Source organism: Anopheles funestus, chromosome 3RL, assembly GCF_943734845.2.
Source record: "Anopheles funestus chromosome 3RL, idAnoFuneDA-416_04, whole genome shotgun sequence".
Taxonomy (NCBI): domain Eukaryota; kingdom Metazoa; phylum Arthropoda; class Insecta; order Diptera; family Culicidae; genus Anopheles; species Anopheles funestus.
Genome location: NC_064599.1, coordinates 31,456,288 through 31,480,845, shown reverse-complemented (window position 1 = coordinate 31,480,845; position 24,558 = coordinate 31,456,288). Strand labels below are relative to the sequence as shown.

The 24,558-nt window shown below is 41.9% G+C and overlaps 5 protein-coding genes across 7 annotated transcripts; 1 reads left to right on the top strand and 4 right to left on the bottom strand.

The window, feature by feature from the left end:
- Nucleotides 1-7,044: 7,044 nt before the first annotated feature.
- On the bottom strand, nt 7,045-9,040 carry LOC125770991 (RAB6-interacting golgin). The gene is made up of 4 exons (XM_049441161.1): nt 8,800-9,040; nt 8,304-8,727; nt 8,089-8,229; nt 7,045-8,017 (listed from the first exon to the last, which is right to left on the bottom strand). Exons 1-4 carry the CDS (start codon nt 8,873-8,875, stop codon nt 7,747-7,749), a joined length of 912 nt encoding a protein of 303 aa, XP_049297118.1. The 5' UTR covers nt 8,876-9,040; the 3' UTR covers nt 7,045-7,746.
- A 149-nt stretch (nt 9,041-9,189) lies between these two features.
- LOC125770931 (uncharacterized) lies at nt 9,190-13,805 on the bottom strand. 2 transcript variants are annotated; one of them, XM_049441021.1, is made up of 3 exons: nt 13,476-13,805; nt 13,113-13,426; nt 9,190-13,009 (listed from the first exon to the last, which is right to left on the bottom strand). In XM_049441021.1, the coding sequence occupies exon 3, from the start codon at nt 12,988-12,990 to the stop codon at nt 9,340-9,342; it is 3,651 nt and encodes a 1,216-aa protein (XP_049296978.1). In that variant the 5' UTR covers nt 12,991-13,009; nt 13,113-13,426; nt 13,476-13,805; the 3' UTR covers nt 9,190-9,339. The 2 variants fall into 2 exon arrangements, with proteins under 2 accessions (XP_049296978.1, XP_049296977.1); XM_049441020.1 differs by lacking the exon at nt 13,113-13,426.
- A 508-nt stretch (nt 13,806-14,313) lies between these two features.
- Nucleotides 14,314-17,642, bottom strand: LOC125770978 (protein trapped in endoderm-1-like). The gene is made up of 4 exons (XM_049441135.1): nt 15,928-17,642; nt 15,436-15,803; nt 14,830-15,320; nt 14,314-14,758 (listed from the first exon to the last, which is right to left on the bottom strand). The coding sequence occupies exons 1-4, from the start codon at nt 16,061-16,063 to the stop codon at nt 14,581-14,583; spliced, it is 1,173 nt and encodes a 390-aa protein (XP_049297092.1). The 5' UTR covers nt 16,064-17,642; the 3' UTR covers nt 14,314-14,580.
- A 939-nt stretch (nt 17,643-18,581) lies between these two features.
- On the bottom strand, nt 18,582-19,590 carry LOC125771022 (eukaryotic translation elongation factor 1 epsilon-1). Its single transcript, XM_049441204.1, has 4 exons — nt 19,432-19,590; nt 19,151-19,363; nt 18,985-19,080; nt 18,582-18,906 (listed from the first exon to the last, which is right to left on the bottom strand). Exons 1-4 carry the CDS (start codon nt 19,510-19,512, stop codon nt 18,754-18,756), a joined length of 543 nt encoding a protein of 180 aa, XP_049297161.1. The 5' UTR covers nt 19,513-19,590; the 3' UTR covers nt 18,582-18,753.
- A 437-nt stretch (nt 19,591-20,027) lies between these two features.
- On the top strand, nt 20,028-24,487 carry LOC125771037 (LITAF domain-containing protein). Of its 2 annotated transcripts, none has more exons than XM_049441221.1 (3): nt 20,028-20,435; nt 21,858-22,132; nt 23,252-24,487. In XM_049441221.1, exons 2-3 carry the CDS (start codon nt 21,858-21,860, stop codon nt 23,355-23,357), a joined length of 381 nt encoding a protein of 126 aa, XP_049297178.1. In that variant the 5' UTR covers nt 20,028-20,435; the 3' UTR covers nt 23,358-24,487. The 2 variants fall into 2 exon arrangements, with proteins under 2 accessions (XP_049297178.1, XP_049297180.1); XM_049441223.1 differs by lacking the exon at nt 20,028-20,435 and adding an exon at nt 20,683-20,918.
- The last annotated feature ends 71 nt before the right edge of the window (nt 24,488-24,558 follow it).

Sequence of the window (24,558 nt, the reverse complement as noted above, 5' to 3'; positions counted from 1 at the left end):
AATAATTTGAACTTGAAGTCAGTTGAAGTCTCTTTGTGTAGCCGGGTGCATTATTTAAGTTACTAATTTGCTAATGTTGTCTTTTAATCAGTAATTTCAAACTATTGCGGGTGTTAAGGATCGAAGGAGAAGGAGAAACAAGCGCGAACGAGACAGCTAGCGCGGCGCTGTCAGGACGAGGAGAGCGCAAGCGGAGTCAGTCTAACTCTAGCCTCCCTACGAGTAACATCTAACACACACATCTAACACAGTTAATATACAAATAAAGCGAATTCTTAAAAACGGATCTAACAGTTTACTACATAAAAAATTGGTCCTTCGAACCGGATGTGACACTTCGAACTCGAACAAAGTGTTACATCATCTTACCGCTTACCCGTACCCAGTGCTAACCAAGTGCTTACACAGACATAAGACTAGTGAATATTTGGAGGTTATACCCTAGTGTTTCAAACCGCTAAAATGTCGCTAATGCATACGCCAACAACTGTGCCTGTTTCTGCAATTGCGGAAAAGGACAAACGGAACCCTGACGAGGGCAACGATTCGGATGAGGAATCATTTAAGGGATTTCTTTCAAGTGTAGTTGAAAAATCAAAAAATGAACGCCAAATTAACCATCTGTTGCGACAATTGAAAAGTGTGGAGAACATCTACGACAAAAGGTGCTCAGATATATCTGCTTTGAAATTGCTTGCGGAAAGGTTAAAGGATCTTTCGTCTAATGCTTCACTAATATTTTCATCTATATTGGAAAACGCCGATAGTGCAGAAGTTCAAGTAGAAGAAGAACGTTTCGCAGAAATAGAGGAACAAATATTTGACTTAAAACTAAAGGTAGAACAAAAGCTACAGACGTTGACAACAACGGTCAAATCAGAACGTACAGAAGCATCTAGTGCACAACCACGTCGAATTAAACTTCCTGAACTTAAACTACCCAGTTTTGATGGATCGATTCGAGATTGGCCACCATTTCGTGATGCATTTTGTTCCATAATAGATTCTGCTGAACATTTAACCGATCGAGACAAATTAACATACCTACAATCTGCAGTTACAAAAGAAGCTAAACGTTCGATTGAAAACATAAGCATAACTTCTGCCAACTACGCAATAGCCTGGAAGCTTCTTACAGATAAATACGAAAACAAGTACCTACTACGCAAGGCTTATTGTGATGCGCTGTTTGAAATAGCCCCTATCAAAAAAGAGTGTCCGGAAATGCTGAACAATTTGATCGACGAGTTCGAACGAAATCTTCGTATGCTCCAGAACGAGGGAGAAAATCCCGAGAATTGGAGTACGCTTCTAGTTTTCCGTCTCACTTCCTTACTGGATTCAACCACGCTGCGACAGTGGGAGTTAACACGAAACAGCACGCACATACCCACATACGCCGATCTGATCGAGTTTCTCAGAAATCATTGCAGAACGTTGCAATCGGTGAAAAAAGTGTTCGTCAACGCTACGGAAGAAAGCCGCACAAAGCAGAACGAAAAAGGTGCAGGAAAGAAAACACACACTGTACATACAACAGTAACGGATTCAACGAAATGTGTTTTTTGTACCGAATCCAAGCACTCGCCTTTTGTATGCCAAGCTTTCAAAATTTTACCTGTCGTCAAGCGTAAGGACATAGTGAAAAACAAGTCATTATGTTTCAACTGTTTTTCGCCAAACCATCGGATAAGCCAATGCAGTTCCAGCTCTTGCCGTGTGTGTGGAATGAGACATCATACCATGTTACACGAGGAAGTTGAAACGCAGCGATCACAGGTATCACCAGTATCCAGCCAAAAGGTTGCTGAACCATCGCCATCTGTTTCCCACGTGTATATGAGCAAATCTTCAGACTTACCAACAACAATTCGTACCAATATCTTACTACAAACAGCAATAGTGCAAATATTTGATTCATTCGGACAACCACACCCGGTACGCATTTTGCTGGATTCCGGTGCGCAACTAAACATCATATCTCAACGACTGGTTCAACGCCTACGATTAGAAAAACATAGTGAAATGTATCGTATTGGAGGGATTGGAAAAACAAACGTAGTATCTCACCATCACGTAACTATAACCATTCAATCCATCCACTCTGATTTCACTTCAACCCTCAAATGCCATGTGTTGCCAGAAATAACAAACGATCTACCTTCCAGTAAAATCGACGTCACTTCATGGAACTTACCCTCAAACATAAAGCTAGCGGATCCTACATTTTTCCAACCCGGAAAAATCGATGTTCTAATGGGGATCGATTTGTTTTACAAGGTTATTGAGGAAGGCCTAATCAAACTCACAGACCACAGAACAATGCTGCAAAAAACTAGCCTTGGTTGGTTGGTCGCTGGACAACCAACAACTGTAAATTCTCCAGATACAGACACCTACCACGCCTTGCACGCATGCGCTATTGAAGACCAAGTAGCCAGATTTTGGGAGTTAGAATCTTGCCAGAACCAAAAGGGCATGTCAGTAGAAGAAACCACTTGCGAAGATCATTTTCTTACCACCCATACACGAAATTCAACTGGTCGATTTGTAGTCAGACTACCCACTAAACCTGATACCCTTTGCAAATTGGGTAATTCATTTCCTCCTGCAGAGAAAAGATTAAACCAGCTTCTAAACAGATTCCAGAAAAACCCAGAACTCAAACAAGCTTACGCCGATTTCATAAGCGAATACATCCAACTCGGACATATGGAGGAAATAGATTTGCCATCTGACGACAGACCATCCTACTTCTTACCTCACCACAGTGTATTGCGTCCTGATAGTCTGACAACAAAACTACGAGTAGTTTTCGACGCATCCTGTCCTTCTGATACCGGTGTATCATTAAATGATACGTTAATGGTAGGACCGACCGTGCAAGATGATCTTATTTCGATTATACTGAGGTTTCGAATGTCTAAATATGCCATAATAGCAGACATCGAAAAAATGTATAGGCAAATCCTAATGCATGAATCTGATCGTCCGTTACAACGAATATTGTGGAAAGCTGAATTCAACGAACCTACCCGAGTTTATCAGCTTAAAACAGTAACGTATGGCACATCTGCTGCACCGTATCTGGCAACCCGATGCTTAAAACAACTTGCAAAAGAAGGTCAACAAAAATATCCCATCGCTGCAGAAGTGTTAAACAGAGATTTTTACATGGACGACCTACTGACAGGAGTAGACGATTTGGAACATGGGAACATACTTTGTCTTCAACTAATTTCCCTCCTAGAATCAGCTGGTTTTCTGCTTCATAAATGGGCGTCGAATGATGCAGAGCTACTAAAGAATATTCCCAAAAACTTACAAGACGAACAGACTATCGTGAAGCTTGATGAAACCCTAAAACCAATAAAAACCTTAGGACTGAAATGGGATACCAATAATGACACCTTTCTAATCGACGCACCGCAGTGGCAAGAAATAGTATACGTCACCAAAAGAAGCGTACTGTCCGACACCGCTCGATTGTTTGATCCGTTGGGAATGGTTGGACCGGTTATATTGCTTGCCAAACTCTTCTTGCAAGATCTGTGGAAGGAACAGCTAACTTGGGACGAACCATTGTCACATGAATTTCAACAACGTTGGGTGCTCATCCGCAACAATATGGCACAGCTCCATGATCTTTCAGTACCAAGATGGGTAATATCTACAACTAAACCAGAACGCATCGAGCTGCATGGATTTTGTGATGCCTCCGAGCGAGCTTATGGAGCATGCATTTACGTACGTACAATAGTTTCAGACAGTTTCTCATCTCATCTTCTTATATCCAAATCACGCGTGGCTCCAATAGGCAATTCAAAGAAGGAGAGGAAACTCAGTTTGCCCAGATTGGAATTGTGCTCCGCGCATTTGCTGGCTCATCTTTACCAAAAGGTGCGGACCGCAATGCACTCTGACATTCCATCCTACTTTTGGTCAGACTCGACAATAGTTTTACACTGGCTAGCATCTCCATCATCCCGCTGGAAGAATTTCATCGCGAATCGAGTCTCTGACATACAACATCTGACTTCAGAAAATTGGCATCATGTTCCTGGCTCACAAAACCCTGCAGATTACATCTCACGAGGAGTAAACCCGGATCAATTAAAGGATTGTCATAGCTGGTGGAATGGACCAGAATGGCTAACCCAATCATCACACTTCTGGCCTACTCAACCGCGCTCACCTGATCCTCTACTTAATAGTGATGTTCTGGAAGAAGGAGTCACCTTAATCAGCCAACCTCTACCGCCGAACGAAATATTCTTACTTTGCTCATCTTACACCAAACTACAACAACGTGTCGCGTGGATACGTCGCTACCTACATAACATCAAACCCGCTAATAAGGAAAAGAAACTGAAGCCATACCTAAGCCTGCAAGAACTCAACGATGCAACCAAGGTTCTTGTACGTATAGCTCAAAAGGAGAGTTTCGCTGACGAATTCATTAGCCTTACCAAATCCGGACAAGTCAACCCAACTTCACGCTTAAACGCTTTAACTCCTTATCTGAAGGATGACTTGCTTCATGTAGGAGGACGACTTCGACATGCCAACGTATCTGAGTCCAGAAAACATCCACTAATTTTACCCGCCAGTCATCCACTTACCCTGCTGATTGCCGAACATTACCACCGTAATCTTCTACACGCTGGACCGCAGCTGTTGATTTCTTCAATTAGGGAAAAATTTTGGCCGTTACGAGCAAGGAATCTGGCTCGCCGAGTTGTTCATTCCTGCGTAAGATGCTTTCGCTGCCGACCTTCTACCTTAGAACAACTGATGGGAGATTTACCTCGAGAACGCGTCACTCCAACAATGCCTTTCTTACGCACTGGTGTGGATTTATGTGGACCGATATTTTACAAATATCCACATCGTAAGGCGCAACCAATCAAGAGTTATGTGGCCATTTTTGTATGTCTGGTTGTAAAAGCAGTACACATCGAATTGGTTGCTGATCTCTCAACGAACGCTTTTCTGACCGCACTTCGTCGCTTCGTGTCACGACGTGGACGACCGCAGCTCATCGAATGTGACAACGCGAAAAACTTTGTTGGAGCATCGCGAGAACTTGTTCAACTGGCAAAACAGTTTCGGGATCAACAGTGGCAGCAGACAATTTCAAATTCTTGTGCCAAGGATGGAATTGACTTCAAGTTCATACCTCCGCGTTCTCCCAATTTTGGGGGATTATGGGAAGCGGCTGTGAAGTCTTTCAAGACTCATCTCAAACCTACTATCGGAAACACGATCCTAACGTACGAAGAACTAACCACCCTACTAACTCAAATCGAATCGTGTTTAAACTCAAGGCCGCTCACACCACTATCATCAGACCCGAATGATTTTGAAGCACTAACCCCTGCCCATTTCCTGATCCATAGACAACAAATGAATCTAGCAGAACCGTCCTATGAGACTCTTCCTACCAACCGATTGAATAGGTATCAACTAACCCAGGAATTTCTACGTCGCTTGTGGAAGCGATGGTCGACTGATTACCTATCCGGATTACATCCCAAAACTAAATGGACCCGTCAACGGGATAACATCACCATAGGCACCATGGTTCTCGTAAAGGAAGACAATCTTCCTCCGCTAAAGTGGTGTCTAGGAAGAGTCATCAACGTCATAAAGGGAGCAGACGATAATATTAGAGTGGTATTAATCAAAACTAAGGACGGAGAATTTAAACGATCGATTTCTAAAATATGTGTCCTTCCGATCAACGAGTCTAATACCGCCGAATGTTGAATCACTCGGGATGATTCAACGGGGGGGAGAATGTTAAGGATCGAAGGAGAAGGAGAAACAAGCGCGAACGAGACAGCTAGCGCGGCGCTGTCAGGACGAGGAGAGCGCAAGCGGAGTCAGTCTAACTCTAGCCTCCCTACGAGTAACATCTAACACACACATCTAACACAGTTAATATACAAATAAAGCGAATTCTTAAAAACGGATCTAACAGTTTACTACAGCGGGCCTGATTTTGTCAACACACTCTGTTTACTATCGGCATGTTAGCTTCTTGCCTTTACGATCGATTTTTGTAATTTAGTGCTGGAGTGTGTATCAAATAGTCATATTTTAAACTCATCATTTCTTGTTTTTTTCTTTCTTGTATACAGTATGATATTTTACTGCCTTTTTTGTACTGTTAACGGACACTAATAGCGTATCATTAGTTAAGGTCTTATCATTTGCTTTCATTACTTTTCGTATTGTCGTAGTAGAGTATGTAGTAAAATGTTTGCAATGAATTAGAAACGGACCTTTATGTAACAAATCTCTCGACGCACCGTTTCCTCGATCCGCATTACTACTGGTAACGATAAGCGCCACCGCTAATACGCGCACCGAAACTCTCATTCTCGACCGAATGCAGTTTTAATGATGTCGGCGTCACATGTCACCGTCGAACGGTTTTGACCGTTGGCAAAACTGGTGCTGCAAGCAACTGCACTACTTGCACCTGTATACGGTGATCGTGCTTCGCTCCCCGTTCGATCTCACATCAGCACGGTGATGTCCGTAATGGCAAAGAAGCTCAAGCAAGAGTTGCAACAAAACCAGCCAAAAGTAGCTCAACTGCCTGTTACCTAGGCTGGAGGCTCGTAGCAGCGTCATCAGTCGCTCATTAGATGCATTTTACCAATTCCTGCAGACGCTTCCCTGCACGCACATTTCAAACATGTCTTGTGCGTGTGTGTGTCTCCCTTGCTTAGGCCACTATCCCGCTTGAGGATGGTTCACTTTCAATTTTGCTTTCGCTCATTCGCTAAGATTTTCTGCATCGCGATCATTGCAGCGGTTCCAGTTTGCTGTCCAGCCCGTACGTAAATGCGATCATAAACATCGATATCAATGTTTTCTTTTCTATGTTTGATAGCTAAAGTGCTTTCTATGAGGTACGCCACTTTATCGGTTGTGCGAGAGATAACCGGAAGCGTGATACGTGATAGGAGCTAGCGTTAAAACAATCGATATTTCTTGATTATTAATTTTTTTATTAAGAAACCAATATTGCCATTTTGTTTACATATTTATAATCTATGCCATAGAAACAAGCATCATTTGCTGTACCGCCTTTAAAATACAATCAAATATCTTTTAACCTGAATATAAATACTCTTCTGTTTTTCTTTTGAACAAAACAAGAAATACGCCACCATGTTACTGCCTCTTGCGTTACTATTAAATTTGCAATAGTTTCGTTTCATTTGCTGGAATATCTAGTATCCTCTTCTCTGTGAGAAAAGAAACCGGTTTAAGTTTCGTGTAAAATGTTATAGAAAATATGTATAATATCGTTTATTGTCTGTTCAAATCACCATTCCATCCTCTGGCTAGGCTTGATTCACAATTGCAACAGCCTACAATACTGTTCTGTGTGCGCGCTTGTGAGTACTAAACAAATCTTTAACTCTAACATTGCTTTTATTTTGTGTTGCTTTTTATCTCTACTTTGTTGTAAGATACAAACGGAGGGGTGGATTTTAAAATGCATAGTATAGCTTAATGTGTTAAAATGCATTAAAGGCAAGAGTTGTGCCGGAATCGTGCTGAGTGTTTTGTCTTGACAGAGTACTAACAGTAAGTCCAAAGCGACTACATTTTAACGAGATTTTGTGTTTGTTGTTGTTGTCATCCGATTTGGTTGTTTTGTTAGTGCTGTTGTCACCTTTCGTATGCTGTATCACAGCGTAAAGTTAACCTATCTAGTAAGAAACATTAATTGCGTGTCGATTGGATGCTGTCCGGTTCCGTGGTTGTGTCCGTGGTTGCGCCAGTGCTGTTCTTTCCATTGAGAGTATCGTCAAAAGTATCGTTCACCGAAATACCTACCTTTTCCATCAGCTCTGACAAACGCTTCGCCTTCCGCTCCTCGTTGTGGGAAATGATTGCACACAAATGTTCGGTTAACATTTCCTTCTTTTCCAACGCTTGATGAAGGTCTACCTTGGCTTTCAGAAACATATTCTCTATGGTAAGATAATTTTTTCTAAAAAAAAAAACAGAAAAGGTTCATTTCGTTGGTCCGAAAATTATAAGCAATTGCATTGAACAACTTACTCAACGCTCGAAAAATGCAGGCTCGCCGCATCAATTTGTTTGCGTAAAATTGCTACATCCGATGCCAGCTCGGAGTCTAGTTTGCTGAGTTCTGATTTAATCTCCTGGATTTTGCTAGCTTCCGCAGCTGTTTTTTGGGCACTACAAAATATGACAATGTTTAGGTTAATCAATATCCACACAGATAGTATACTGAAGAGAAATAACGGCCTTACTGTTGCTCTATAGCTTTATGAAGAATATCGCGTTTCTGTCTATTCTGCTCTTCCATCATTTTTCGCTGCTGTTCAAAATCCTTCAACGACATGCCTTTGAACGGAGTTAGCACATCGTTCAGATTTGTTCGCAAACCGGCCACACCTGGCGTACTGCTAGTAATGGTTGGTTCGGAATTTCTGCCCACCGTTGTTGGTTGGTTCGGAAGTACCAAAATCGACTCATCCTCAGGGGCATTCATCATTACCGGCACAGGTTTAAAGGCAACAGCTTGTTGTATTGGATGTTGAGGATAAATGCTAGTATCGACACAGCTAACTGTACTCAGGTTGCCATTGTTTACTGTTGATGGTGGTGGAACAAATTTTACCGCACCCGGCGGTGCTTTAGGTTGCCTGCTGTGGGGACGCGACAATTCTTTTGCTGAAACGAGTGACCCATTTTCTTCATTATAGCTAAACAACATTACATCGTTGGGTTGCTAACTCTACTCACCCGCCTCTTTGCCTCCCGCCTGTCGAGTGATCTTGAAGATGTCATCGTCAGAAAACCCAACAAATTGTTTGGACATTTTTTTGTAAAATCTTGTAAGTTCAACAGTTTACTTCGGAGGGTCCACAATTGTAGTTTGTTTACGTAGACGCTGTCAAACAAGGCTTGCACAAACTGACAAGCGCGTTGCGCTATACAAGATATATTGAAGAAAGATGTGCTACATAACCCACTGTGCGACATACAAACCAGAAAATTTAATTTAACATTTTTCACACAATTGACGGTTATGTCGAAAATTGGTAGATACCTATGTTTGATAACATTTATTAAAACTTTTCATGAATTCTCATTAATATTGAATGAAGACTAATAGAAGAAATTAGCAATTAGTTCTCGGTTTGAAAGAATTTTATTGATTAAATATCGCCGATATGATAAAATAAATTCATAAAACATTTTTTGTAATGTAATGTAATCATTAACAACGCGCAGTTGCTTGATAAGTTGGAAAACAGGAATCGCTTAAGATATAGGTGTTTACTACTCTTCGACATTCATCCAATCTTGCAACACGGATTTAATAGCTTCATTTTGTACCGTTTCGACTCTTTCTCTCGATCGCTCCTTTAGCGTAATCAAATATTCCTTAGTTAGATAACGGTCCAACATCTCGAGCACTTTGCGTGTTAAGTCTAGACGATCAGCTTCCTTAAAATGCTTTCCTTGCGGTACCTCTTCAATATTGACAATAAGTTCTTCAAGCAAGTCGAAGCTTTGTAGCCACTCTTGAACACTTTCAGCAGGGAACGAATTTTCACATAGTTGCAATAATTTATCGATGATTTTTTCCTTTTTTTCTGCATAGCAGTGCCTGATGGCTGCCCGTGCATACCTTGGTATACGTTTCATTAAGTAACGTTGAATTTGCTCGTTAAAATGGTCCGTACAGTACTTCACAACCCGATCAAAAACGTCTGGGAATGGTTTTCTGATAGCAACTTCCATTGTATCCTCTTCGTTGAGATTTTCTTCAAACAGCATACGTTCCAGCATGCTGAAGGCGCCATTATCGTCAACTACATGCTCATCGTCACGTCTTTTCAGGGCATCTAGCAACAGGAGCGTCTGTCTCTCACCAAGACGCTTCAGATTGATTTCCTTTGTAGTATTTCCCTGCATACTGTAGGTCCCTCCGAAACGGAAACTCAAGGGTTCTAGGTTTTCTATCGGAGCGACAGACAACAGCATCGTTAAGGTGTTAAAGGTCGCATTATTCAACGTCCTCCTAATAAACGTTGGCAGGACATCAGAACCTCTTGTCAGGTACTTTTTGATAATATATTTTTTTGTCAACGAAAGACACTCTGCATCGGCCAAAAAGAAGTCAATAAACTTGTCTGCAATGTTAGCACGCGACACGCACCAATAACGATTAAGAAATGAAATAAATTCTTCCTTCTCAATAACGTCCAGCATGCAACTACGCACCAGGAAATAATCCATCACGGTGCGATGCATAAAATGGACGCTTTTTGACGAATCGAACTGAATCATTATGAGACCAAAGCGTTGTATTTCCTCGTACTGCTCTACCTTAAATTGGCGATTGGACTCTAGCTCGTACGCCAACTGTGCATGTTTCGTATAATATTCTTTTTCTATCAAGCTCTTTGCCCACACGTGCAACTTTTTCGTTTCGTCAAATTGACCGCGCAATGTGTTTTCCAACTGGCTCTTCACGAATTTGTCGTAAATGGAACCGATCTCGTAGTTTACGTGCAATGCCATGTTGGGCTTGCGAATATGATCCTGATAAATAGTACCCATAATTTTGCACAACTGAGGCACTTCCAGGAAGGTTTTGCATCCGGCACCTTTCAGTAGCTTATCAAAATCGGATAAGAAAATTTGTACATTTTTTTCCAAATCGGGTGTAATCTCGCTTGGTTTACTGAGCCACAGCTGTTGGAAATATTTCTCGTACGGAAACGTTGCCAATTTGTAGTTAGCAACCTTATTAAATGCTTGCTTTAAATGCGGTAACGCTTCATCCCTTGTGGCAATTACCAAAGCACAGCGTGCGGCATTCTGCCACATATGTTGGAGAAATTTTATTATTCCTTTCTGATATTCCTCCATTACTTCGTCAAATCCATCCACCAATAAGCACAGCTGCACGTTTGCGAGTGTTTGATGAACGATCTCTTCCACAAAGGCACTGCGGGGAGTAATGTAGAGCAGGTTTTGTAGCAATTGCAAACCAACCAAAGAAGTCATGCTACCGCTAGCAAATGTGTTTGCTCTAACATATAGACATATTAGGTCTTTGTACTTCTGACTTGCTTGGACGATTCGTAACAGTTCGGTAGTTTTTCCCTGTCCGGCTGTGTCAGAAATAATTGATACAGCGTGTTTACGGGACAGCAAGTCGTCATGGATAACGTTTTCATCCTTTTTACCTTCTGCAAACAGCTCACGACCGATGTAATACTGCTCAGCGAAGTTGAAGACATCCGATTTAACTGTTATGTCTGTAAGTGCACTTAATTCTTCAATCTTCTTAACACTGTCAATAGCTACGTTTTTAAGGCAGTCTACAAATAGCATCTCTTTGCCGTCGAAACTTATGCACTTAATTTCTAGCTTGTCATAGTGTATGGTCACGTCGGATAGTTGTACCTCGTCTACCACACCATCGGGTAACGTGACATTTGCCGGTTGTTCTGGAACGATTGCAATCACTTTCACTCTTTGTTCCAACTGGTCCACGATCTGTTTCGAGCAGCGTGCAATATCTGGTAAATCTTGCAGTATTATGAATTCGGCCTCACCACTGATTACACACTCACCAAACGGAGCAGTTTTCATGTCCTTTAATGCATCTAGCAACCGTGGAAAATCTGTCTCCTTGCTGACAGTTAACGATTTTTCAAACTTTTGTGCTATTCGCGCTGCTGTCCATTCAACTTTCGTCTTCGACATTACCGTTAATTCACCTACGGTTCCGTTAAGATAAGACACTATTTTGGTATGAAGATCATCGAGCCCTTTGAATTCTATACCTTTGGGCTGTTGCGCGACTAGTTTGCTTTTAAGTTCAATCATTTCCAATACCGATTTGGTGCTTGATTTAGTAATAAAGCAGTCCTGCCTTTCCTGCCGTGTACGCTCCACTGGTTTATCTACCAAATAGGTGCCAAACATTTTATCGAGCTTGTCGAACTGTTCGCGGAATAAATCTTCGATCGCTTTTTTCATTGGTTCATATTTCGGTACTTGTACATAAAATATAAAGTGTTCAAAGAACCAATTGAGCGTTTGCTCGTCTACACCATTGTACTGAAAGCTGCACTCCACAGGGCTCCTATTACACTGTTTTAGCTTTTCCATGTTGAACGCATCAGTAGAAAACGTTACTGATGCTAAGCTGGTGATGTCGAACGTTGGGACGTTTGGATTTGTATATAGCTTTTCGCATGCGATTATAAAACTGATCCGAAATTGTTTCGCATTCTCAGAGAGACTTGAAGCTCCTTGCAGGAACTGTTCGCGAAATCTTACCTTCGGTTCTTGATCGGTGGTCTGTTCTACCAGTTCGAGAATTTCACCTGCAATCGCATCTGCTACCGATTCGTTCAGATAAGCAAACAGGTTTGTATTTCTCTGGGACTTTTGTTTGCAGTCGCCGGCAAGCTTCTCTGCCAAATCGAACATAAAAAGAGCTTTCCAGTGTGTTATCCGGCGCTTTTTGATGCAATCGATCGTTAGCATCAAATGTGGTTCGACGCTGGTATGCTTTTCGGTAAACTTTTTTGCAGTGGTATGAAAATCATTCGTCGTCCAATAAATCATTTCCGTAGGCGTACCATCCCGCTCGTATGCTTTTGATCGCTGGTATGTGGTGTAGGAATTTATGTACTTCTTAAGATCTACTTTGTAGTGCAGTACATCTTGTATGGAGAACGTGATTGTTACATCCTTTGTTTGTTTAGCTTGGAACAAGTAGAGACCTCTGTTGTACTCGTTCTCCTTGCGGGTTATTTTCAACACTACATCATCTAATGCTCCGTAGATCTTATCATCCCCTTCGTATAGTGCGGAATACTCAAATTTATCGTGCACTAGTCCAATTACATAGTAGTATAGATTGCGTTGAAAATCAACTCCCTCCGTTGTAGCTTTATTGGCCATTGCTCCGAGGTGATGCAAGCTACGAAAATAAAGAATGCGTAAATAATGAATACCGAATAACAACTATCAAGATGACGATGAGAGCCGTTCTAGGAACGGCCTGACGTTCTGATGCGTAATACCTAATTCTACTCGAATGCAAGTGAATAATTTGACTTCAACTCATTACTTTCAGTAGTGTGCAATGATAGATGTTTTTATTTCCAATGTGTTAGGAGCTGAATCGTATACACTATCACGCACTGCTACGTGTATGGTAAATGAACTTTGATTAACGGGCAGTTTTCAACTAGCTGGGTGGTCACCAAGTAATTCACAACATGTATTGCTATTGCTTGTGATGTAATTCACAACTTGTGTTATCGAACTATCACACAATAGCGTCGCCTCCTGGCATTAATGATTGCGCGTTGAGCACATTGGCTGAAACACTGAACTGATTGTCTGATTAGCTGATTAGACTATATGCTCCCATGTTCCTTTACCTCAAAATCAAAATCCTATATTCGGAGGCAGACTCCCACGTTAAACTTCGGAACAGCTAGCGTCGTAGTTAACTGATGAAATGCAAATGACAAATTCCAAATGTTTGTATACCTAGACTCCTCTCGCTATTGCATCGCTTCTTCTCTCTCTATTGAATTGTACTCTCCGTGACAGCAACAGCTGTTTGTTTTGGTTGTGTCAAGGTATATTAAGGTGGTCGCACACGATACCAAATGTTCGGATTACACTAGTGCCGCATAGTGATGGGTAAATTATAAATTTTAACGCAGTCTGATCGGTCCGCCTCTGTCGCCAGCTGGAGTCAAAAAGACTCCGACAGAAGTACGAAGGGGGGGTTTTCCTACAAAAGATTATTTTGACGGACTCGATTGAACTCATCCGGAGTCGATCGGACCCGTTCGGACTCATCCGGACTCGATCGAAGCCGGAGTCGATCGGACTCGTCGGAGTCAATTCTGATTTTTAATCGGAGTTGGAATCAATTTTTCATAGCCGGAGTCGTAGTGGATTCACGATTCCACTCCGGATTACTTATCACTAGTGCAGCAACGATAAATTAAAAAAAAAATATTAATGAACTTTGAATTCAAAGGTCCCCCGTAGCAAGGACTGACTCTCCGGCTACATAAAAAAAATAAGTCTAGTAAGCCAGAAATAAGCCAAGTTTACCCAAGAAGAGAGATAGTGAATTCAAATACGTGGAAGTTAAGTATAGAATATCCTTGAATGGATTAAATGTTACTCGCTCGCTTTTTTAACTGATTAGCTGGCTGGAAATGTTTGCTGGCTGGAAATGTAAAATTACGACCTATGGAGTGTTATAGTGAAAGCCATAAGTATGGGACGTTAAAATGATCACCATTTATGTAAGTGAAGATCACTAGCGGATTAATAAAAAAATACGCATCGAATTGTTTTAAATTTAATTTTTAACAATTGAAGATAATATTTTGCCACTTGTACTATCAATTACCGGCAATAAAACAATCAATCTTAAACAATGAGTTAGAATTTTATTAAAATTTATGTACTGGAATCTTAATCTTTGGATGATTATGTTTAGTTTTTTGGTTTTTCAATTTGTTACACTTCCGAATTATTTTGTGTTCCACTTCCCGTATTGTCCGCAGCACCACTTCCAACTTTAGTTGACTTCGTTGCGCCCGGAGTCATAGGCGACTGCTGTCGATGGAAAGTAATCCTTCGCTGGGATGTTGTGCTTTTGCAATCAGAACAGCGAAGAACGGCCCAATAAGCGTTGCTGTAATTAAAATGGTCACGCATTAGGAAAGATGTAACATGTATGACTACAAAATGGCTTCGTATACTTACCGATAGTGCCGACTACCGAGCGCATAGATGAAGGGATTAAGTACGGCCGAATGCCAAGTGAGGATCGATGCGAGCACGTGAACATCGCCTGCCTCTCCAGCCGATGCAGCATCCTCCAACAGCACGTTGGCGATCGTTAGTGGCAGAAAGCAGAGCATGAAACATCCGAATATAGCGGCCGTTGTGCGTGTCAAATGCCGCTCATCATCGTCATTACTGGATCCCGGAATGTTACCGGGTGTGGAAGTAGCTGAAACGGTCGGCTTGGCTGTATATCGTTGCATATTGCGCCGCTGTCGTCGAACTGCACCGATGATGGCCGTGTAGCATAATACGATAGCGCAGAATGGTAAGGCGAATCCTACGATAAATATGAATTTCTTTGGACTGGCGGAAAAATTGCCCGCCGAACTGATCGAGGGTAAAACTGTGCAGGAGAATGTTCGGCGATCGAATCCTAGACGACCCCAAAGTTCAAATAGTGGCAAAGCCTGGAGATAGCGGGCGTAGAAAAGTGTGTTAAAGATATTTCACTAAAGCTTAGAGTTGAGGAACTACTTGATCTTCAGCTCGTGCCGTGTAGTACAAGCAATACTCCTTACTCACCATCAAACCGTAAGGAATGGCCCAACAAATTGCCAACTGCAATGGTACCATACCGGGCGTACGATAAACCGATCCGTACCAGCTGGGATGCACTATCAGCACATACCGATTGACGGTTAATGCCACCAAGCTCAGCACGGATGTGGCCACCGTTCCATACAGTGCGACTGGAAACAGTCTGCACCACAAACTGTTGGCAACGAATGGCCATCTTCGTCGACCGTAACGAAGCGCCATGAGAGGCATAACCGCAACACAAAACAGTAAATCGGCGGTGGCCAGCGACATTACGAAAGCGGTTGTCGGTTGACGCCGTCGCTGACGTACCGGGCGGTTTCGACCGAGCGCTAGTAAAGTCGTCACATTTCCTGTTTGGCCGTTCATAAAATGGAATGGAACAAGAGCGAAACCCCGTGTTAGTGGCGCCTTCTATTCGAACGGTACCGCAAATGGCTTGAAAGTGGTTCGATATAAATAGACAACAAAACAAACCGATTGTTCCCAGTACCGCGATAAAGGTAGCACTCGATGCGGCCACGATCGATATTTCCGTGGAGCAGAACACACCATCCTCTTCTGCGTAGTTGCTGCAGGGATCGGTGAGATTTCCGACCGAGCCGTTACTCATGATTAAACACTGTTGGTTTTCTTTTTCACGCCTCGAGATCACGAGATGCTGCCACACGTCGAGAGCTTAAAGGGGAATTAATTAAATATTGTTTCATTCACCACACACGTGTAACATAATGGCATTGTGGTGTTAGTTGTTGGGGACACTAGCCAGATACTAAGAATCATTCAAACAATGCAACTATTGACAACGCACAGACACACACACTCGAACCGATGCGATCGACCCCGGAAGCGATCGGCCTAGTTTCGCGGGTGATCGTAATTGATTAAGCACGCGGATCACTAACGTTCGCGCGATATGCGAAACCGTACAATCATTGGCACGAAACCGTGCTTTTGGCGTCAGCAAACAAAAGTCGAATTTTTGATAGGGCCAGCCACAGAGAGATTTTTAGCTCTGTAGCTGTGTAAAGCTGTGAATGCTACCAGCGTCACACGATCCACCACAATGCGCCAATGAGTATGAACTGTTGTGCCGGCCACAAACAGCAGCTGGAGTGGGCTGGATGGGCGAAAGTGAGAGTGATAAATATGAAAACGAAAGAACGCCTCCAAAGACGCACAGACACCCAGCTAGGTTCTTATGGTTCTTAAGACTTGCGAGCGCAATACGCGATCAGCCCTTGGTTTGGGGGGAAACACGGCGGAGGAGTACGCGATGCAAGCGACGACTGTGGTGCGCGATTAAAACGGTTGGCGAACATCCCTCACATATGCGCACACTAGCTGGAAGATAAGTCGAAGGGTGCTGAGTGCTGCTACAGTGTGTAACACCACACCACCGAACAGCGCGAAACCCACCACCCCTCACAAAAAAATTACCCCACCGACCGAGTGCGAAGTGGTGGAGAAATGTTCAGAACAGATGCGTTTACCATACGCGGACCATATAGTATGGACACGACTGGGGCAGCTTTCATAAGAACGGGAAAAAGGCGGGATAGAAGCGCAGCTGAGCAAATGAACTGAAACCGGATGGGATGGGAAAACTGGCCGGCAAAATGAACGCAAACACCCGGAATGCAGATGTGTGTTTTTGTGGTTGTTGTCGGTTCTCTTCGTTCTCCTTCAAGAGCCCAGGGCGCAGAGTGCAGTATTGGTACTCCAGAAACGGTACAGAAGTAGAAGTTGCAATACGACGCGAGTATGAATCGAAGTGATTCAACATTTGGTTTGTCTCACGACGATGCTCTTGAGAATTCGACGAAAACGAATGGAACGGCTCCATGTCGAGGATTAGCCCACCGGGGGGAGGGGAGTAGTTGTTATGCTTCAATGCAATAAAACATAGAGCTGCGTAAGCGCATCGCAACACGGGCAACAAGCATGAAGATCTGGGTACCATTTTCAGCGGCATTCATTCATAAAGTGTTTGGCGGTTATTCTAAACAATCGTTATCTAGAGGGGAAATTCAAACTAGCACCCATAATTCCAGAGTCTGGTCTATATTTTCCTTCTTGTTTTGCTATTTTGAAATAACTCCCAATAAATGGAGTTTATTTTTAATGTATTTTGAAATATAATTACTTATATTATAGTACTTATGTACGTAGTTTAGCGTTAAACTACAATTCTGCGAATTTGGTTCCTTTGTCAATGCCTTCTGGTCGTTAATCAATCTACCTGTTGGTGATCAATTAATTCTTTTGTTATGCGTTCTGTTACCGAACAGCGATGTGTTTAAAATGTATCTAAGAAATCGTACAGCAGTTTAATTCTCGTCTAAATAAAATAAGACAAGAAGAAAGATTAGAAAACTAAACTAAGTTCTAATTAATTTTACTATCACTTCTTCTAACTGTGAAACACTTTCCTTTCCTTGTTAAATTATAATTGGGCTTACACTCCAAGACCTCAAGGCATTCGAGACTGGTAATTTAAATCATATGTCCTGAATTTTACTATTTTATGAATAATTTCATCAAATTTATCACAAAGCCCTGCTTACAGCGTGAATTCTTCAGATTATAAAAAAGGCGTTACGATACGTTACGCCGATCCGAAGGCCACTTATGATTGGAATGCCACCCAAAAAGGGAGGGAAAATATTCGATCCAATGAAATAGAAATTATTTATAAATAATTCTACATATTTTAAATAGCAGATTGCACAGCTGAAAAGCATTTGGTCTGGATTACCCCGGAATAATCCATTGCTGAAGTCATCCCTTCGCATGGAAAAAGTAGGGTTTAGTCGAGAGACGAACCCAAGCCATGTGGTTGGTTCTTCTATTATCGAACCTACCAATGTGTATGATCAGCTCAAGGTCTTTCGCCAATCATGAGCTTGATTCAAATTTTTATCGTACAAAAAGGCTGCTTTTTTCAGAATAATATGATGTTCTCACACAAAAATGAATGATTTTTGAACGAAAAATGATAAGCAAATATCCGAACCGATACGAAAATCATGAATCTGTGATAAATTTCTTAATATTTTTCTGTACGATTGTGTGTTAACATAACTAAACCTGGTGAATTTAAAAAAATCTTTAACAGTGCACGATCAAAGTAAGATTCATATAATTTATTACATATCAATGTGAGCTATTGCTTCTAGTTCGGACATTATCAAAGACGTTACTGTACCTTAAAATCCGTTCCGTCACGAGGTATGTGCTACAGTAATGTCCATACAAGTCCTCTTGACTGTTAGAAGCGATCGATCGTCACCGTTTTATAGCTTAGGTGTGGGTACCGGTGGCCCATTCCAATAGCTGTAGTGTGGAAAAATTCAACAAAATTTTACCTTGACGAATTTCTTCCAGCTGCTGAAGATGATGAAACCAGCGGGACACATTTAGGAAGTTTTCCTTTTCGAGTGGTTGAAGATTTGCCTGCAATGCATAGAAAATAATGTACATAATATGAGTATTAAAATTTAAACGCAATGTTCTGGATGCTTTATCAAATACCATCGTTTCGTGAATAGTGTGAAAAACCACAACATCCGCCACGCTGAGTGTATCATTTACCAGGTAAGATCGGGATTGCAAGTAGAAATTTAGTTCCTTAAAAAATAAGAGCATGTTTTTGGTTAATTTAATCCGGCAATATTCCAGACGGGAAGAGGCATCGTACTTCCAACAGGTTCTTGGCGGTATGTTTATCCTTGTTGGATGGGGCCACAAACAGGACAGCATAATCTAACCACTGCAATATTTGGCATTCCGTCTCAAACTGAGAATGAAGCTGTCTCACTGAGGACTTTTTCGATTCGCGAATCAGCGACTGTACTATGGAGGAAAAACCTGAGATGCTTGGTTCCGAGGCGGATTTTGTTCTGGTTAGAATCTGTAAAGAAGCCTTGCGTTAGCCCTTCTGCAAAGTACCATATATGTACATATTTGGGATGAACTTACCTTTTCGGAATTGTAGCCGACTTTCCCGAGTGGCACATCGAGAAAAGTGGCAATACGTTTTGTATTATCAACGCTGCACATGTTTAGATTTCAATACAGTACCAAAATCGATCCGAAGGGAAGGAGATGTTATTTTTTTTTATTTTGGCAACGTTTCGATTTGATTGTCAAAAAACCGGTGCTGTCAAAAAGGGATTCCCAGGGTTGTACCGAAACCTTCGTTCGACTGGTTTATTTTAAAATTGTTTTAATTACATAGCTAAACAAACAAATGTAACCACTCGTTCATTTAGCTAACAAGTTTCATAAACAACATACAAAATTGTAATGAAGCATAAAAAAGCCCTAAAACAACCGAAATGCCGTGTGAAGATTTAGTTAAACTATGGTAATTTGTTTGAAGATATACTGTGACACTTTTGCTTGGATGGGTTGAATAATTTGAATTGTTGAAATTTGGGCTAAAAACAATTTAAAAAAATACTTACCAACATCTACTAATTGAGTTAAAATGCACTTTGTTTTTATAAAATTTAAATAACCTGACCGAACGATACCCACATTGCACCTTTTTGACAGTTTTCCTAACAAGGAAACCTTCTTCCTCTTCTATCTTCCATCACCCGGACCTGTTTACAACGCAATTTCAACCAAGAAGAGGTGAAGAACGGAACAAATTAAAAAAAAAAATCGCGAAACATAGCGCTAAAAATACAAGCTATGAAGTCATATACACAAGCAGTGAAGAAGCGTTGAAAAGAGTGCGTGCAACGTTTTTACTGCCTCTAGCTCTCGAGTGTTTTTACTAGCGCCGAGGCGTTCTTCGCTCAAGACAGGTTCCGAATAAGGGGGCAAAATTGCCCAGATCCGCACCATCGATTGAATCAATTCGCCAATAACATTCCACTGGACGGTGAAACGGTGTCGAGAAAGCATCAAAGGAAGCACCACCCCGAGCATCAAACTTGCGGAACGTTACGCTAGGACGATTTAATTACAAAAAGGTAATAGGCATCGTTGTCACCCACGAATGGATGGATTCTAGTTGGCGTGTGCAAACTATGGCTTTGCCAATCTTGCCCAATTGATCAAGCAACAAAGGGTTGAGCAGCGGATTAAGTTTGATAAGCGCTGATGAAGATGTGCGCCCCATTTGTCTGCGTCTAAGCAGCTTGAGCAGGGCGAAACGCGCGGTACACGGTTCAGAACAGTGTGGGAATCAGTACGGGTGCGAATTACGTCAACCAGTCAAAGTAAACCATGGCGTCGGGAAGCGAGAGTATCAGGGTTATGTTCTTTTCTTTTTTTTTGCGATCCGTTGTTGACCGTGTTTGTATTACGCTCTGCACTGTGTGGGCCATGTCAAGCTCACCTGTGCTTATTGAATAAAACAACAAGCACGCGTGGTGTAAAAATATGTGCAAAGGCAAAACGCTAATTATTGAACTCCCGATCGGGTGAAGGAGTACCGTACCGAACGACCCTGGGTGAGTTGGTTGGTTTTGGTTGTAAAGAGCCAGGGACCCAAAGACGCGGAGTGTTCCGAAAGGGAAGTTCTGCAAAGTTCTATTCGTTGCGAGCGAAAGACCTTCGGGTGTGATTTGGTCGAATGGCCTTGTACGTGCGTGTGTGTGTGTGTGTGTGCGTGTGGGAGTTGTGTCGAAATTTTGTTGATAATTTACACACAAGAAGGAAATTTCCCTTGCAGTGAAAAGCAAGAGTCCGGCGTACGAAAGCGATCTTGAGTTTCGTTATTTTGTATGCCATTGCATCAGTTCCTTATCTGCCGAATGGAATTCTAGCGAACGTTATCTTCCACGCGTTGTTTTCATTGCCTTGCATTAAGTTTGTTTTGCACAGTTCATTTTAGCGTTCAATAACTGTTTCATATTCTTTGTATATTTCAGTTCTTTCCTTACAAATGGATTATGGATTAAAATGTGTAACAGATTAGATTCATTTTACAAATATCAATCACTGCTGAAGTGCCTAGGTCCAGCGCATTTAAAAGCGTCCCAAAACGTGTTGATAATTATCATAAGAATAACGTTTGCTTCACAAAAAGCAGGGTAAAATTGACGCACAAAGAAAACAAAACAAAAAAACGTGCACACCAAGCGTGACTTGGGTGCTAACACTACCTTGAATAAATGCTCTTTCGAGGGTTGCATGTTTTGCGAGCGACAAATTAAGTGTCGCATGTTTCATCCACGAATATCAAGCTTCCTTTCGTCCCTGGTGAACAATAGTCGTATATTTTGGGTCCACTTTAGATCCACAGTGTCGGGAAATGCCGATGATTCATGATAGGCTGCTTGCGAAATTCGACGTAAAATGACGCACATGCAACGTGATTCAATTAGCTTGAATTAATACTACCAGCACTAATCTAATGCTTCCTTTTCTGCTGATCTTTCCTTCGCCAGATGACTAAAGATGGACCGCCACCGTACGGGTTTGTGCCACCACCATCGGCACCACCGAGCTATGCGCAGGCTGTCGGAGGTGTACCACCGTCCAGCCCGTTTACACCGCAGCAACCGGTACTGACCGGGGCACAGATTGTGACGACGGTCGTACCGATCGGACCACAATCGACACACATGATATGTCCCAGTTGCCATTCAGAAGTCAACACCAAAACGACAACATCGCCGGGAATGATCGCTTACGTGTCCGGTTTCCTGATCGCACTGTTTGGGTAGGTGCTGATATTATGCGTAAATGCAAATGATAGGTTTCTTTGCAGATAGGATGTTTAGCTTACTTCGTGTAGATAGTAAACAGGCAACTAGTCGAGGAAATTTCATCATTACTAAACGTTTTTTACATTGCGATCAGCGGTGATCGAGTATCATTTGAATGCATGATTTGCGCCACGATAACAAAAGGATTATTGGATGTTTTTAGAAGCATTTATCGTTCTGTTGTCAGTGTATGTAGCCATACCGCACTGATATGGGTATGGATGCGAAGCCTCTAGAAGGATAATATAGGCACTCCATTCCCTACTCCGACTCAATACGTCCCCGTCGTACAGAATGGTAACATATCTCTCCAAATATCTGAGCTTGGGTATACGGGGAAACCCAACCCCTTGGGAAGATGGGGTATATGGCTAAATTAAGCGGAGGGGGACAGCCAGCGTCTGTTCTCCATGTTAGGGGCGGCTGGATGTCCCTTCTGTCCTGGCACCCTACGGGACTTTAAACAGCTAGGATGCGTAGGCCCTCCGACGAGACATGGGGTTGGGGGAGAGGCCTTGCAAGCCACCCCCAATATAAAGGCAACGAAAGGTAATCAAGAAAAGAGAAGCATTTAGGAGCAAAATGCTGTTGATAAAGAGAAGGTACTTTTGGAAAACAATGAAATTTGTGTTCCAAATGTTCTAAAACGGTGGGGCGGCGGCCCGGTCGCTTATGTGAAAAATGTAACAGGAGCGGCTATCAAATCCCATCTGGACCATCTCCCCGTAGCAAGGACTGCCTATCCAGCTACGTGGTAAAAATAAGTTTAGTAAGCCAACAACGGCATGACCTGAAGGATCGTTATGCCAAGAAGAAAGAGTATAAATAGGTATATTACCTTCAAACACAAATGAGAGCAAATATTCGTTTTTCTTCCTAAATTTTTCAAATTATGTTTATAAAATCCGCAAGCCATTTTATTGAATGTGAGAGTAGATTCAGTTAATAGGTACGGTAACGGTTAGCTTTATTTTTTTTTCATTAAAACTTTTAGTATAGAAGCTGCAAGCTTTATGTACTCTAATGAAGATGCAAGATAATAATGAGTAATATGTCTTTATTTGTTATTTTAGATGCTGGTTGGGATGCTGCCTAATACCGTGCTGCATTGACGAATGTATGGATGTACATCATACGTGTCCTCACTGTAAAGCCTATCTGGGACGGCATAGGCGATAAAGAAAAGAAAAAAAAAACACTGGTGTGGGACCCCAAATCCCCGTACACATCATCTATCCAGTGTACCCCCCCCAAAATGATATACATCGAGAGTTATGGTGGAAGATTCGTGTTTCGAAAAATGAAAAGCAGAATGGGGAAGAGAGACTATTACGTCGTATGTGTGTGTGTGTGTGCTTAACGATTCCAAATCCAATATGCTTCTAAAGAGACTCGATCGGTGTCCTCTTGTGTTCTTGAAACTTGAGCTACTCTACACTACCCACTACTACTACTACCACCACCACGTACGTACTAAGTGCATCACGAATCGTTGTGGTTGATTTGCAGACGTTTAGCAAAACTTTAGGGCAAATAGGAAAACAAAACAAACAAACAAAATGGAATGGGTTCTAACAGCGGTGGTTTATAGATAAGGCGCGATAAAGTCTTGAAACAGACACACAAAAAAATAATACTAAACGTCGAGTGTGCTTATTACAAGCCTTCATCGATGCACTTCGGATTCTCACATCAATTATGTGTGTGTGTGTGTGCATGTATTATGAAAACTTTAGGATTGTGGTTAACAATTAACGCGTAATCGTATGTATGTACTAAAACCCTTCGTTACTACTCTGTCGTTTATTCGATTTCGTTCTGTTACACCACGCTGCCATTTTGCTTTCTCTTTCCCTCCAATCTCTTCCCGGTTTCTATACAATATTTCGTTCTAAGGACAATACACACAGGAGGTCGTTACGAAAACGAATAAAGGTGTGTTGGCAAATGGTTATAGTTTATAGTTTATCTTTGGTTTGTTTTGCACGTGAACAATTGGTTCACAACAAGTTCACACGTAAATACAGTACAGTACTATATTAACACAACGTTCGCGGGTACACAAGAGTTGGTTTATGCTCGCGTGTAAGGTATGTGCCATGTGCGTTTCGGCCATGTGCGTCATGTTATTGTGGAGGAGGTACGCAGTTTGACAAACATTTCGCTTCAATGTTGGTCTCGGTTGAAAAGCCCTCCCTGCCCCGCCCCCCGCCACGAATGAATCTGATTTAACGCTAGGGCAGAAAATCGTCTAATAAACCGAAATGATATTAACGTAAATAAAAATATTATTCAATGTAAAATTTTAATTGTTCCCCCCGTTTAGTATGTTGAGTTTTTTCTTCTCTTTCCTTAAGATTAGTAGAATGCCGATAATAAT